The sequence below is a fragment of the Tasmannia lanceolata genome, unplaced genomic scaffold, assembly GCF_043159265.1.
Source record: "Tasmannia lanceolata isolate RefF3 unplaced genomic scaffold, GAP_Taslan_0.1 ptg000081l, whole genome shotgun sequence".
NCBI classification, from domain to species: Eukaryota; Viridiplantae; Streptophyta; class Magnoliopsida; order Canellales; family Winteraceae; genus Tasmannia; species Tasmannia lanceolata.
In genome coordinates, this window is record NW_027518758.1 from 45,225 (window position 1) to 60,703 (window position 15,479).

Here is a 15,479-nt window from a genome sequence, read left to right on the forward strand (position 1 = left end):
TTTTTTAGATCGAATTTGAGCCCTGATATTAAAATTACACGTGGGCGCAAATATAGACTTACAATAGGTTCTGGGCCAAATGTCCCTGTCTTGGCTACACGCAGCGGCCTTTCATCTTTGGGTTGGAAAATCAAATGTGCCCATCCTAAAAAGGGGTTTACGAAGAAAAAGCCTCACTCAGAAAGCCTCCATGAATTGAGAATTCTGCAACCCTCTTCTGGTCCAGCTATGTCTGAAAAAGCATGTCTTGAAGGCCCCAGTAATTGGGGGGGGGGGGGGTGAATCTACTTTGGTGGACGAAGACCTGGAGCTCCTAAAGACGCTTAAATATAATGAAAAATTGGCAAGGAAGGGATCTCCGACGCCAACTGAGGTGTTAATTTCTCCACTAAAGAAGCAATGGTTGAAATATCGGGAAGCAATTCAAAGCATGGGTGCTCCCTCTTCCCATCTCACCATGACTAGTGAGGAGGAACTTCATACACCTCTTCGTAATCTGACCATCTGCAAAAAGTTGCTGGAAAAAGAAAGACGAACGCGAAGACGGTTATGGGAGGAGGAAAAACAATCAGCGATTTCAAATTTGGAATCAAAGCGAACAAATTTGGATGAAGATTTTCAGGGCTTAGCGTTAGGAAGTCCAAGGGTTGAACAGGGTCAACTAGAGCAATCTAAAACTCCAGATCTTAGTTATCAATTCCGTTCCGTTCCGGCCGGAACGCACCGGAATTCCGGTTCCGGTCCGGCTTCCGGAACGGAATGCCTATATTTCAATGCAAGCCCATCTCACCAGCTATAGCTATAGAGGTCAAAGAGGGGAAGGTGGGCTCCTAGCTTGAAGCTTTCATCGGATTAAATGAACCATCAGAAGGAGATTTATTCGAGAAAGACCGGCCAGACTCTCCATTCCGAATTCACATCCGGGTTCCGTTCCGGTCATTCCGGCCGGAATTCTGGCGGAATCCGGAATTCCGGCGGAATGGGCGAAACCCCCTATTCCGGCCGGAATGGGGTTGGAAAGTTGGAAAAATAAAAAAAATTCAAAAAGAATCCAAAAAATTATAGAAATGCCCTTATGGCTGTTGGGGAGTGTATTTTACATATTTACCCTCGTTTTATGAGGGTGGGGGTGCTGTTTGGAGGGCTATTTTCGTCTTTTTGCAAAAAATTAGAAAACAATTCAAAAAATTCCAAAAAATTTACCATACCCACTGGATTTTTTTTCCTATTTTTTCCTTTTTTTTTAAAAAAAAAAATTCCCCTCGCCGGAGCGGAACGAGAAGTTTCGAACGAAACGGCCGAAACACCGAAACGTTCCGTTCCAGTAGCTAAAACGGAACGGCGACCGGAACGGAATTTATAACTAAGCTCCAAATAGGTTAGATAAAGGAAAAAGAATTTTGCTCTTGAACACTGAGGACGAATCTGGGAACCCAGACTTGCAAGGCATTAATGATTTCCTGGCAATGGGTGATGTATTAGGGATGTCATATCAGGAAACATAGAAAGACTAGAGAAATGTTATGGTCAATGCAAGCGAGATCTGCAATCGAAATAGCCAGAGAGGAAGACCCATAAGCTGATGTCAAAGAAGAACCCTTAGAGAAACTGATTCCTTATAGAGGCAATGGTTGTAGGGAGAGTGGAAGCTGGAATGAAGAATGAACTAACCAGGGGTCCTGGAGTCAACCCTTTAAAATGAAGGTATGACGATTACTCTTATAGTTTGGTTTTTTTGGGGATTCAGGTACTTGAAAGAGTTCAACTCAATGAGGGTAACACCACAATCTTGCAAGATGATGTTCCAAGATCCTTGGATGGTGGCTAAGTAGTAGTGGTGGACTCATCTTGTCTAGATGGTACATCCTTTGTGGATGCTAGAAGATGTACATAATACGGTCTTTTTGTCTTTTGTGCAGTATAGGGATGCCTTTTGTGTAGTTCATGGATGTATTCAAACCAATGTCTATGATCCACTTATCTCTTTGGACTGGATCTGGCATGTCGGTCCAGTCCGCCTTAATATTTTGTAATTGCAGAATGGGACTACTGGTCCCGATTGCTAGACTTAATATTAATGACAATTGTCAATTTTTTAAAAAAAAAATATATATATATATAGAGGAATAAGATTGTACGCTCGACCGTACCTAAAGTTGGGTACGGTAGAGTGCCAAATCACATGGGTCCCCCATTTTTGGTGGGCATCTAAACCATTCATTTGCAAGGCCCCATCATAGATAGGGTGCATACCAAAAATCAGCTCCATAGGATCATCCTAACCCATCCATTTGTGGAGGCCAAAATGGACAGACAATGTTTGTCCACAAATCTGCCCATTTTGGCCTCCAGTTTTGGAGGGGTTAGGATGATTCAATGGTGCTGATTTTTGGTATGCACCCTATCTATGATGGGGCCTTGCAAATGAATGGTTTAGATGCCCACCAAAAATGGGGGACCCATGTGATTTGGCACTCTACCGTACCTAACTTTAGGTACGGTCGAGCGTACAATCCTTTTCCTCATATATATATATATATATATATATATATATATATATATATATATATATATATAATTGTTTGCAAATTTGCTTGTATTAGATTGTAGCATGTGTCGTGTTGTTTTTCATTAATTTGCTCTCCAATTTTTCTATGCCAATGTTGCTTGTGACATTGATTTTCTTTGAGTATTTACAAAGACATTTTTCTTTACAGTTCTGGTTATTTTCCTTTATTTCTATATGTTTGCTTAATGTTGTTTGATATATATTTCTATTCATAAGGTTCCATTATTGTTTGTTATGGGATTTTTTTGTGAATTTTTAATTATTTTACAAATAAAACTAAAGCTTATCCAAATAAACTAAATAAAAAAGAATGGTTATGGCAGCAACTTTTGGCTCTAATGTCGAAATGGTTAGTAGCGACAGATACTTGTCGACGTTATTTCCATTTTACCATGATGGGTTTTAATTGTCGTTGCCGTAAATAAAAATTTGGCGGCGAGTGTTGCAGAAAAGAAGATGCAATCGGTGTGGGAAATTATTAATGACGGTATTGTGAAACCGTCGCCAATAAGTGTGATTGATATATGTGTTCGTGATTGAAAAATTTTAAATATTTTTTTTTCTTTGATACGACGGTAAAGAATTAACCGCCCCCGTAAAAATTATATTAGGGTTGATTTGAAATGTACAGTCACGGATTCATATTCGTTGGCGACGGTGAATTTTGCTGTCACCAATGTTATGTTGTAGCAACGGTTAATGGGGGATGGAAAAAAAAGTCGTCGCTATAGGCCCTTTTTCTTATAGTGTCACTAGAATCTTTCTTCATGCATGATGCAGACGCATCCTTTTCTAAGATTCCATGCCAAAAATTTTGGTGAGATATTTTAGGAAACTGACTAATCTTAAGAGATTTTGTTTCCTAAAAAACCTCTTATCTCCAGCTAGCATGTTTAGAAATCATAGATTTTATCTTTTGAGTTACTTTTATTATAAATAAGGAAGTTTATCTTTCATCAATTTTAATTATAATAGCAAGAAGTCTTTTCTAACGAGGAGTTTTAATTTGTAAAAGATAGAATATTGGACGATTGGAATATGAAAAAGGGGAGCTTTTGGATTTTTTTTCTTCAATATAACGCTTTCTCTTCCTGGTGTTACAGTTTCGTGTGAAAATCATATATCAAAAGTGGTGAAATTCTATTTGGGTTTTGGCTTTTGCAACACTGATTTGGTAATCGTAGCTCTCGTTGATCCTTGGCGTTTGCCGTGAAGAGGTAACTACCGTGATCGAGGTGTTCGTATGAAGGCTCCTCGTCAAGATCATCAAATTGATGAAGTCGCGATGACAATAGTGTCGCCTTGGAGGATTTTAACCTTTTTTATCATCATGCTTCACAGGGGGAGAATGGAAGTTCATGATGGGACGGGTGCTAATCAACCCTACCGTGATATTAATATGTGATTCAAGTGTTTGTATTTCGGTCATGTAGTGGCAGAGTGCCGAAACTGTCAAAGAATTTGAGGAGTTGGTCGAATCGAAGGTTATAGTTGAACAACCATATTTAAATTTGGGCAAAGAGTTTGACGAGTTGGTTGAATCTAAGGTTCTAAATGAACAACCATGTTTTGATGACTACAATGATAATGAGGCTGACAAGATCACTTGGAATGATCATGATGAGGCGTTGGTTACTCGGCCTACTATGAATAATCTTATCATTGATAGTGGGAGTTGCGAGGATGTGGTGACACAAGAGATGGTTGTTGTGTGCTATGAAACCACGAACGAAAAGAAAAAAGAAATTGGATTTGACGGCATTGAGATCAAAGTGGAGGGTAAATGGTGAAATACTAATTTGATTTCTTCATCAATTTTTGTCGCTTCATTTTTATTGGATCATAAATTGAAGCCTACAACAGATGTTTATGAACTCAAGCTTATTCAGCATCAAGAAAGAATATCTTTTCGTCCTAGACATTATGTAAAAGATTTTATGCTCTAGAGTTTCAGATGATTAGCATTCTTCGACACTTCAAAACTCGAGGACGACTTTTTTTGAATCATGGGAAAATGATGCTGGCGAAAATTAGTAAGAACATACACTCTTCGAAGATTCATATCTGACGACAGATTTTCTCCAACCTGGGAGACTAATGCAGACACATCCTTTTCTAAGATTCCATGCCAAAATTTCAGTGAGATATTTTAGGAAACTAACAATCTTAAGAGATCTTGTTTTCTACTAAGCCTCCTATCTCTCGCTAGCACGTTTAGAAATCCTAGATTTTATCTTGAGTTACTTTTATTGGGAGTTAAATAAGGAAGTTTATCTTTTATTAATTTTAATTATATTAGTAACTAGGAGTCTTTTTTGACGGCTCTAGTTTAAGTAATCCGGATCTTGCAGGTATTGGGGGAGTTCTCAGATCTAAGTATGGAGTGGTGCTTTCTGCCTATGATGGGCTTATTAGGATGGCTGGTGCCTCGTAGGCAAAGGTTCGAGCAGTTTACCAAGGTTTGGAGTTGATAAAGAATAATCACCTTGATAATATTGTGCTTGAAGGAGATTCTTCTAACATCATCAATTGGCTTAAAGGGTCTCATAAACCTCCGTTGAGATTTGATAGGTTATTCGATGAGATGTTTGATTGGGTGAGGCCCTTGGAGGTTGTGTTTAATCATGTCAACCAAGTGGTGGACAACTTAGATAGAGAGGGAGTCTTTAAGATTCTCTAGCGCTCTTTGACTCTCTCCCACCATGATCTATTTTCTTGTGATCTTTCTTTCATTGTTGTTCTTTCGTTCTTCACTGTATCTAGTCCATCTAAGTCCTTTTTATTAATATATACAACTACCTCTTTTTGTTTAAAAAAAAAAACTAGGATCTTTTTTAGCAAGGAGTCTTAAAAGATATGTATTGGACAATTGGAATATGAAAAGGGGAACTTTTGGATTTTTTTCTCAATATTACGTTCGTGTGAAAATCATATATCAGAAGTGGTGAAATTCTATTTTGCTTTTAGCTGTTGCAATTTCTTCTTCCGCTCGCACTAATGCATTATGTGACAGGTGCTATGATAGTGTTGGAATTTTCTCAACCGAAACATCGCACTTTATTAGTGGTTTTAAGTGTAGGTCATTTTATAATAGCTCTTACCTTCTCATCTACATGGGTGCCCTCTTCTCATCTAAAGGCTTTCTTCCAATCGTCACTTGATCTGATCCTAATCTGGTGATAACCTCTTCTTAAATCTAATTTGGAAAACACTATCGACCATTCTAGCATATCCAACATATCATTCGGCTGTGGTACAGGAAATTTATACTTCAGACAATAATTTTATTAATGATCCTACTGTCAATACACATGCTCTAATTTCCATCTTTCTTATTGTCGTCTACGTTGGCACAGCACACAAACTCATTCTTTCCCTAACTAATCCCTTACGAACTTATTCTTCTACTTAACATTCTACGAATTTGTTCTTCTTTTGACTCATATGACTACGAACGATTAGGTAAACTAGCACCGAGAATAAGGTCCATATTGTGTTGAATGTCCCATATAGAGGAATTCTATATGGGAGTTCATTGCGAATAATTTCGTTCAACTCTTGCCAGAGACAGAGCCAGGAATTTGCACTTGGGGGAAAATTGGCAAACAATGGTTGTTATAGTCTATGGAGGATTAAGTATTTTCAAATAAGGACAGTTTTTGCGTCCCTGAATACCGGACTCGGGAAGAACCAAACAAGACTTCAGCCTTGTGCCTTTGTCCCAATGGATCCAATCATTTTTCAAAATCCAAAACAAGCAGTTAGAGGCTCACAATTGGTTCTCAAAATCCAAAACAAACTTAGATCAGATTGATAAAGAGAAATTTAAACAAAAATAGAGATCAGATTGAGAGAAAGAGGGAGAGAAATTGAGGGAGAGGGCATCTCAAAATCCAAAACAAACCTAGATCAGATCGATAAAGAGAAAATTAAATGAACAGAGATGAAATTGAGAGAAAGAGGGAGAGAAATTGAGGGAGAGGGCATACTTTTCAACCTTTGGCCGGAGTAAAACTCTTAGAGTTGGAGATCAAGAGACAAGAGAAGGAGGGAGAGATTGAGATGTAGATGGAGACTTCAAAGAGATGAAAAAACCCCAAAATTGTTGAAAACATTGAGCCAAAAATTATTGACACCGTAGGGAGCCTAAAAAATATCATGTTTCCAATTCTTGAGAGATTTGGAAACCCACAAACTTCTTTTTTGAGATAAAAAGGTAAAACAAATAAAGGAAATTTGTCCCCCCCCCCCCCCCCCGCTCACAAAAATTTAAAAATCTAAGTAAATTTTGGATATAAAAATAGCTATAAAAACTTTTTGAGATTTTTCAGGGGCGCAATTGCGCCCCCCCCCCCGAAATCCGTCCCTGACTCTTGCATCAATGTATTTAACCTTTCTGGATTACCAATATGCCTCATAAGTCACAACATCACCCCTCACTACTAAGGCATATATCTCATTTTTTTTTTACTCTCACAAATCTATCATAGTTAGGAGGGACAGCCCCACCATTAGAAAAGATATAAACATAGGGGCAATGATTATTTTTTCCAATCTTTGAAAAAGATATAAACATTGTCTTTGCCCTTACGGGTATTCAACATCATACAACCAGGGCCGATCAAGTAATTGATAGGCTTTCATATCGACCACATCACATACTACTTTATCTATAAAATATTTTACAATAGAAAATGAAATTTGATGCCTTTCAACAAACTTGGTTCGTTGACTTTTTTTATCCATCATATTTTGTATGAAATAGTGTCTTCCATCTTCAACTATAATTTGTCCACCGTTTCTCTAGAGATAATATTCTCACTATTTCCCTCATCAATAATCAAATTGCAAAATCTTTGATTCATTGTACACTTCTTTTAGAAGATGTTGTGCCACTGTGGATATGCCTCTTGATTAGGAGATTACATTAATCTCCTCATGACAAAGGATAACCCTTGATCTTCATAGGTCAACATTTCTTCACCATCTTCTTGGGAGACTTCTTAGTCCTCCCCTTCAATTTTAAGGTTCTCGTTGCCTGCCCCTTCTAAACTAGTTTCCAAGTTAGGCACTTGACAATGGGGACATTGATTGAATTTGTGTTTAGGCTGGCCACATCAATAACACGTGAGCATATGGGGTGGAGAATACATGTTTTTGTTTCCATCCCTAGTAGTGGTCATTTTGGAGCGGATGGGATGGAGAATACGAGTTCTTGTTCCCATCCTAATAGTGATCATTGTCTTATTCACTTTCAAAAACTCGGCTCATGGACAGGGATGGTCAGGATCACTCTGAAATAAGAACCTTCCCTCGACTGTGAATCGTGTCCCATGATGATTCAATAGTAGTCGACCCCCCTATTGCCGAGTTCCTACTCAAAGATGATCTAGTTTCACATCTACTCTAGGTTCTAACTTGACACCTTGTTTAGGTCCAAACGAGCTGTGGCCAGATTCTATCATGGATGGCCATGGGCGATCCACCGATAAATCTTGCTACTTGTTATGATTCTGTCACTATAGAATCATTATATGGGGATAAGCTATAAAACACTTTCACATAATCCTTCTCAAATAGGCATCCTTGACGACAATACTGATACTGTTGGAATAACACCTGATCATAATCTATCTGCAAGAATCACGCTCGCAGTAACTGCTTCATTCTTTGCCAAATTTGAATTGGTGCCTTCATATGTCGTGTCTGTGAAAGTTGGAATTGTTTACACTAGGCCGAAGCCCCATCTTTAAGATATTATGCCACTAACTTCACCCCTTTGCCTTCACGAACCTCCATATAATAAAAAAAATATAACTACCTCAATAAGCCAATCGAGGAAGTCCTTGATTGAAGTTGACAATTGAAGTCTAGAAGATCATTTTTTATTGGGTATTTTTTTTTATCATGTCTGGCTCTTCATTTCCCCAATGTTGGAGGATATTCTCCTCAACCTATTCATCTTCGTATTCATCTTCACTGGGTGGAGGTCGATGATTTACTATGTATAGTGAATCACAAACATGTTGACCGCAAGCCCCGTCACAGATCATACATGAACGAAACTATAGAAAGGAGTGAGAAGATGTAGCTTTGATCAAAACCTTGAACCCACAAGGAGATCTAGCGAATAAAGTCAATAAACTTCTCTAAAAAGAAAATTCTATAGATAATAATCAAAAGTCTCACACAATATGATTATCAAGTCTTAAATGGTCCTAAAGACTCCAAACCAAACTCGCTTTCCTATAAGCCGTACTTATTAAAAATAATAAATTTTATAAAATAGTAAAAAATATAAAACTTATTAAAACTCAGTACCCTTAATTAGGAGAATTATAATCTAGTAGAACTCTCAATACCCGAGATGGCTAAAAATGAGCAAGGTACTAACTTATTATAAATAGTAGATTTTGACATCATACTGAAATTTGACCCTCTAAATGGCATGTTCTTGAGATGCTTCAAAACAACCAATGAACTTTAATTGATTGGCTTTCCTGTAGGTCTCGTCATCCTTTTTCCAACAATGTATATTAATAACGATTCCTATAACTGTAGCCAACCGTAGCCAACTTTTCTTATCCAGGTGTCCAAGGTAATCATCTATGATACGTTTTACATTAATAATCCAGTTAAATCGTCTATTTTGCTTTTTGCTTGCCTTATAAAATTGTCTGCATAACTTTTCTTCCCAATCGAGAAATAGAATATTTTGTATAAAGTTTCTACGTCCAATTCAATCACAGTAAATTATGATCTGATTTGGATGGAAATCATCATTAACCCTTAACATACATTCACTAATAGAAATATTCATGTCTTCCCAATTCTCTTGTCTTTTAGGAGCAGGGATTTTTATTGTATATTTTTTATCTTTTATCACAAGCATATGAGTGTTGTTTTTGCCCATATACGAAGATGGAATTAGTCATTTCTAATGGATAAAATATTATAATTTAAAAGAATTGTTTTGGATTCCTTTTAGGTGGAATATAAATGATATGTCTATTAAGAAGATTGAATGCATACTTTTATTTGCCTCTCATCCTTTTCTTATTTTGCAGCCAATATGGAATCCCTTGTGGCAGCGATTTCACCGGTATTTGAAATTGTGAAGTGGTTAGGTGATCCTATTATTCGACGCATTAGTTATATCAAAAATCTTGAAAAGAATTTTAAAAATCTCAATGAAAAAGCAAGCCTTCTGTATAGTAGAAGGGACGACATCAAAGGGGAGATACGTAGGCATGGAAGCAAAGGGACTGCTACGAATGAATGTGAAAACTGGCTTAAAAAGGTGGAAAGGCTACAAGATAAGGTGAATGTGATAGAGAAAGAATACCATGAGGAGAAAATTTGTTTGATGGGATGGTGTCCAGATGTTTCATTGCGGCTGAAGCTTGGCAAACGTACTGATGAGTCCACTAATTTGATCATAGATCTCTTGGAGAAATCTCCCTCTTGGGTCGGTGGGGTGGTGGTTGACGCACCGACAAAGATAGCTGAAGCAGTACCTGCACCAACAATAGAAGGGAACACATCAACTGATCGCACTCTACAAAAAATATTGGGATGCATCAAAGACATTAAAAAACAAAAGATTGGAATTTGGGGAATGGGTGGAGTTGGAAAGACGACGGTGATGAAAAGTCTGAACAACTCAGCAAAAATAACCCAGTTGTTTGAAATTGTCATATGGGTAACCGTCTCAAAAGATTGGAGCTTGCGAAATGTGCAGAATGAAATTGCAAAACGATTGTCATTGAATTTAGGAAGTGATGAATCAAATGACAATATGGCAACAAGAATATATCAGGAATTGGAAAGACAGAAGTTCATTCTTCTTTTGGATGACATGTGGGAGAAAATAGAGTTGGACAATGTTGGAATCCCTCGCATAAACCTAGAGAACGGTTCCAAAATAGTGCTGACGACTAGACGCCTACAAGTTTGTAAGTCGATGGATACTGATGTGGAGATAAGGGTAGATATCTTATCTGAAAAGGAAGCATGGAAACTTTTCCAAAACAAAGTGGGGGACGTTGTTGAAAATCCAAGCATACAATCCTTAGCAAAGGATGTGGTTAAGGAGTGCCATGGTTTGCCGCTTGCAATCATAGTGGTGGGAGGGAGCTTGAGGAAGGAGGAGGATGTCCATGTGTGGAAAAATGCATTAGATGAGTTACGCTCGCCAACTATATGTGAGATCGAAGATATGGAAGAACAAGTGTTTAAGTCCTTGAAATTCAGTTTCGACAGGTTAAACAATGACAATACAAAGAATTGCTTTTTGTACGGGGCACTGTATCCGGAAGACCGTGAGATACCAATAGATAAATTAATTGAGTATTGGAGGGGGGAAGGTTTTATCCGTGGTGCAGGTGCATATGATAAGGGACATGCTATAGTAAAACATCTCACAGATGCATCTCTTTTTGAAAGTGCCGAGACAGACTCTGTCAAGATGCATGATGTTATAAGGGATCTAGCATTACGAATCACTTCTCCAACTGGAGAAGGGTGTAGATTCTTAGTGAGAGCTGGTGTTAGGATAAGCGAACCCCCAAGGGAAAAGGAATGGGAAAACATGGAGAGGATCTCCTTGATGCATAATAAATTAAAAAGTCTTCCCCAGTCACCATATTGCCTCGAGCTCTTGACATTGTTGCTTCAACAGAACAGAACATTAACAAAAATTCCTGCATCATTCTTTGATCACATGGCAAGCCTTCGAGTTTTGGACCTAAGTGACACCAGCATAGAGTCGCTACCAGAATCCATTTGCAATTTACTCAGCCTTCGAGCTCTATTTCTAAATAATTGTCAGAATTTGAAGACGCTCACGTCTCAAGTTGGGGCACTAAAGGAACTTGATGTGCTTGCTCTTGGAGACGGGACAAAGATTGATTGTTTACCTATTGAGATTGAGGAGCTAACTAAACTTAGGCTTCTGCATGTGTCTTGTCACGAAGTCAGAGTAAGAATATCGAGGCTCTCTCTATTAGAAGACTTGCGTATCAAGGTAGATCCATATGATGGGAGGTGGGATGAGAGCTTTGCAAATTGTATGACAGAGGAGATATGCAGCTTGAGGGAACTAACTCATCTCGGATTCTGCTTCCCAAATCTGGAGTGCCTTGAACAATTTGTCCAAGGCAGCCTATCGTGGAAAGAGAAACCTCTTAAAACATTTCAATTTGTGGTTGGTTTCTTTGATCCAGACTTCTGGCTCTATACTAAAGGAGGTCGAGCTTTGGCACTTGGTGATAAGGTCACAACCCATGCGAATGCGATCGTTGAAGTACTAAGTCGTGCTGATGCTTTATACTTACGCTGTCATGGTGGAGTTAGAGACCTCGTGGAACTCGGCGTGGAAAACTCGAATGAGTTGAGAGTGTGTGGAATCGTAAGATGCCAAGAAATGGTGACTGCAATGGATTGGAACAGGCTACAAGAAGAGACTACTGCTTTACCAAACTTAAAGTTTCTGCATCTTGAATTTCTACCTAATTTGCGGAGCCTTTGGGAGGGGTCGATGCCACCTGGAACCCTCTCTAGCCTTACTCAATTGATATTGTATTGTTGTCCTAATTTGAGGGAGCTTTTCTCCTGGCGCCGTATTAATTTTCAAGAACTCCCTAACTTACAAGAGCTGCTGGTCTGGAAGTGCGATGAATTGGAGGAGATAATTGTAAATGAAGAGGAGAAGGTCGACCAACTCCAACATGATGATGACGACGATGATGCTCTACCATCACTGCTCCCGAAGTTGAGAGTCTTACATCTTAAAAAGCTACCTCAATTGGGTAGTATTTGCAAAGGGGTCTCCTTGGCTTTTCCTGCACTTGAAGAGATAGAAGTTTATAGGTGTCCGAATCTAAAGAGGCTTCCCGTAGGGATAAAAAAGGCACCCAATCTAAGGAAGATTCGTGGGGAGAGAAAATGGAGGGAAGCATTGGAGTGGGAAAACGATGCCATCAAACAACAACTCCAACCTTTCTTCCACGCTTCATAAAGCTGAAGCCCATCCCAAATCCCAATTACGGTATTTCGCCCCACAGGTTTTTATTTTTATTTTTATTTTTTCGGTTCAAGTCAATCGATGTATGTTATAATGTTATTTATAAGGGATTTGGTTGGGACAATCGCACAAGGCTAGGCTCCACTTGTCAACAGATTTTTTCTTATTCTTTCATGCAACACCCTCTCTTCAAAATGCTTTCTACGATTGTCCCTTCCAAATCCCTATTTATATAGGATGGACGATCCAAATCATTAATTTATGGGTCCAACTGGGCTGCGTCGTAGCCATCCAAAGCCTGTCTCTTATTAGTGGTAATGTTGCTAATGTGGTGAAAGGGGTTTTTCGAACTGGGTTTGTTGCTGTCGATATTGGGCTCTTTGTTTTTTGCTTGAAGAAATGTGTTCAGATGGGCTTCTTAGATTCTAGGCTCTCTTTCTTTCCTGCTTTTGTGGCTTGATGGATATGTTGAATTTCCTGTATTTAATGTATAAGTTTGTGTTGATGGTTTTTTTTTTCTTTCTGAATCTTAGTCCTTTCATTAGTCATTCTGTATTCCTCAACTATTCTGTTTTCAGAGAATATAATCTGTGCTTTGTTAATTGAGGAGATTTGATTATTATTTTTTTAACTCTCAATCTCGGTGCCAGTTGGGCATTTCATTTTCTAATTTGTTGTAACAAATATTAGAAAATGAAATGATCAATCGAGACCGAGATTGAGAGAGACATGGTTGAGTATACAAATCCCAATGTAGCATCCAAATCCCTAGAGACTACCAACATGTGTAAAATTGCATGTCTTGCGACATGACATCACTTGGATTTACATATGAAATATCCCAAAAAAAAAGAGATTTCTATGTAAACCTCTCTCTCCTGGTTAACTTGCATCCAAACAGAATAAGGCACATGGCATTATATGGCTTTACCGGGGTTTTAATTGAATCAAAATTCCAGCCGCCCTCCATAAACTTTACTTCCGTAAAGAATGCTTAAGCATCCAAACAGAGCCCCAAAATTGGACTGTTGTATTCATCTTCAACAACTCCTTAAACTTACAAGAGTTGAATGTTTCAAGATGTGGAGGATCGGAGGAGATAATTGTAAATGAAGTTGAGAAAGTTGAGATTTTTAGAACGTGTACACTTAACTAAAGTGGGGAGTAGTTGCAAAGAGATCTCCTTGGCTTTTCGTTCACTTGAAATGATTGACGTTTATAGGTGCCCGAATCTAAAGAGGCTTTCCTTGGGGATCCAAAGGAGACCCAATCTGAGGTATGTTCAAGGTGAGAGAGAATGGTCGGAAGCATTGGAGTGGGAAAATGATGCCATCAAACAACAACTTCAACCATTCTTCGCTGCACATATTGAATACTGAAGTACATCCAAATTCCGGTATATCTCTCTCAATGTTAATTTTTTCAGTTCAAGAGATGTATATTATTTGAGGATGCAGTTTGGTGATGAGTAACCAATGGGGGCGTCCTTTCATCTGATTTTTGGAAGGGAGCCCTATAGACTTCCTCATATTATTTATTAATGGAAAACACTTCCAAAATGGGATATCGTTTGGAAAGTAAAGATGAAAGTGGAATTGATTAGACCCGGCAAACGGGTGGGTCGGGCCGGGTCAACCCGCGGGTGATGCGGGTCCACGGGTCGGGTGAGAAAATGACCCGCATTTTGGCGGGTCAAAATTTACGTAACCCGCGCGGCCCGCGGGTGGGCCGGGTCAACCCGCGGGTCACCCGCAAATATGCCGCAAATATGGGATTGTAATAATTATTTTGATTCGACCGCCTCTATTTGCCCGTAATTGTCATAACCTCCAATATGTGATTTGGTATTTTTTTCGTAATTTTAAAATTTTATAACCCTTTCTAGGTAATTTTTCATTCAAAACTTTATAATTTAGCTAATTTACTTTTTGTGGTGTAATGATTACTTTTTTACATATTTTCTAGGAACATTTTAGCAACATTTGGATGCGCGCATCTTTGCATACACAAAGGCCACTTGCCGAGAAATTGCCAAAGCAGAAGCTTGATAGCAAATTCTAATAAAATAAAAACCACATTTAAATGTTATCAACACATTTAAATGTTATCAACACTACTGGGCACTCTCACTTTATGTATGGCCCACACCATAGGATGATCCAAACCGTCCATTAGTTGGGCCATAGCCTAAATAGGTTATGCTCCAAAAATCATTTCCATAGGATGATCCTATCCCTCCAATCTGAATGTTAGAGGGTTGATCCTAACCCTCTATAGATCGGAGGGTTAGAATCAACCGATGGAAATAATTTTGGGGCATAACCTATTTAGGGTATGGCCCATCTAATGGACGGTTTGGAACTTTGGATAATCCTACGGTGCAGGACATACCGTACTTTTTATAAAGTGAGGAGTTACTCATAAAAAACAAACAGCACTGATGATAACATTCTCAAAAAGATTAAAAAATACTGTAAAAATGCGGGTGCCCGCGGGTTGCCCCGACCCGACCCGTGTTTTTGCGGGTTGGGTCACCCGCGGGTTGGTTTTTGACGGGTCACGGAAACTTAGACCCGTGCCCGCAAATTTGCGGGTGGGCCGGGTTGACCCGCGGGCACGGGTCACTTTTGCCAGGTCTAGAATTGATGGATGGTTTGGTCTATTCCTCATATTTTATTGGTCAGATGAGTTCTGCCAAAAAAACAAAGCACGGCCTGCATTACTGGGCGAAAAAAAATATTCATTTGTTGGCCCCGGAATATATAGGTAGTGTGTTAAAAATCTCCTCATGGATGATTCTAATCTTCGATTTATAGATGTTTTCAGGCTGTGGCTTCCATTTACAACCTATCTATGCTGAGCCCAACAGACTAATCACCTAGATCA

The 15,479-nt window shown here is 38.8% G+C and overlaps 1 protein-coding gene across 7 annotated transcripts in view; it reads left to right on the forward strand.

The window, feature by feature from the left end:
* The window catches only part of LOC143865505 (disease resistance protein At4g27190-like), a 28,654-nt gene extending 15,551 nt beyond the window's left edge, over nt 1–13,103 (forward strand). For all 7 annotated transcript variants that reach the window (XM_077375834.1, XM_077375838.1, XM_077375839.1 and 4 more), the window contains one exon: nt 9,637–13,103. In XM_077375834.1, the coding sequence (XP_077231949.1) occupies nt 9,642–12,587 (2,946 nt within the window). In that variant the 5' untranslated portion in view covers nt 9,637–9,641 and the 3' untranslated portion in view covers nt 12,588–13,103. The remainder of the gene's footprint in view (nt 1–9,636) is intronic.
* The last annotated feature ends 2,376 nt before the right edge of the window (nt 13,104–15,479 follow it).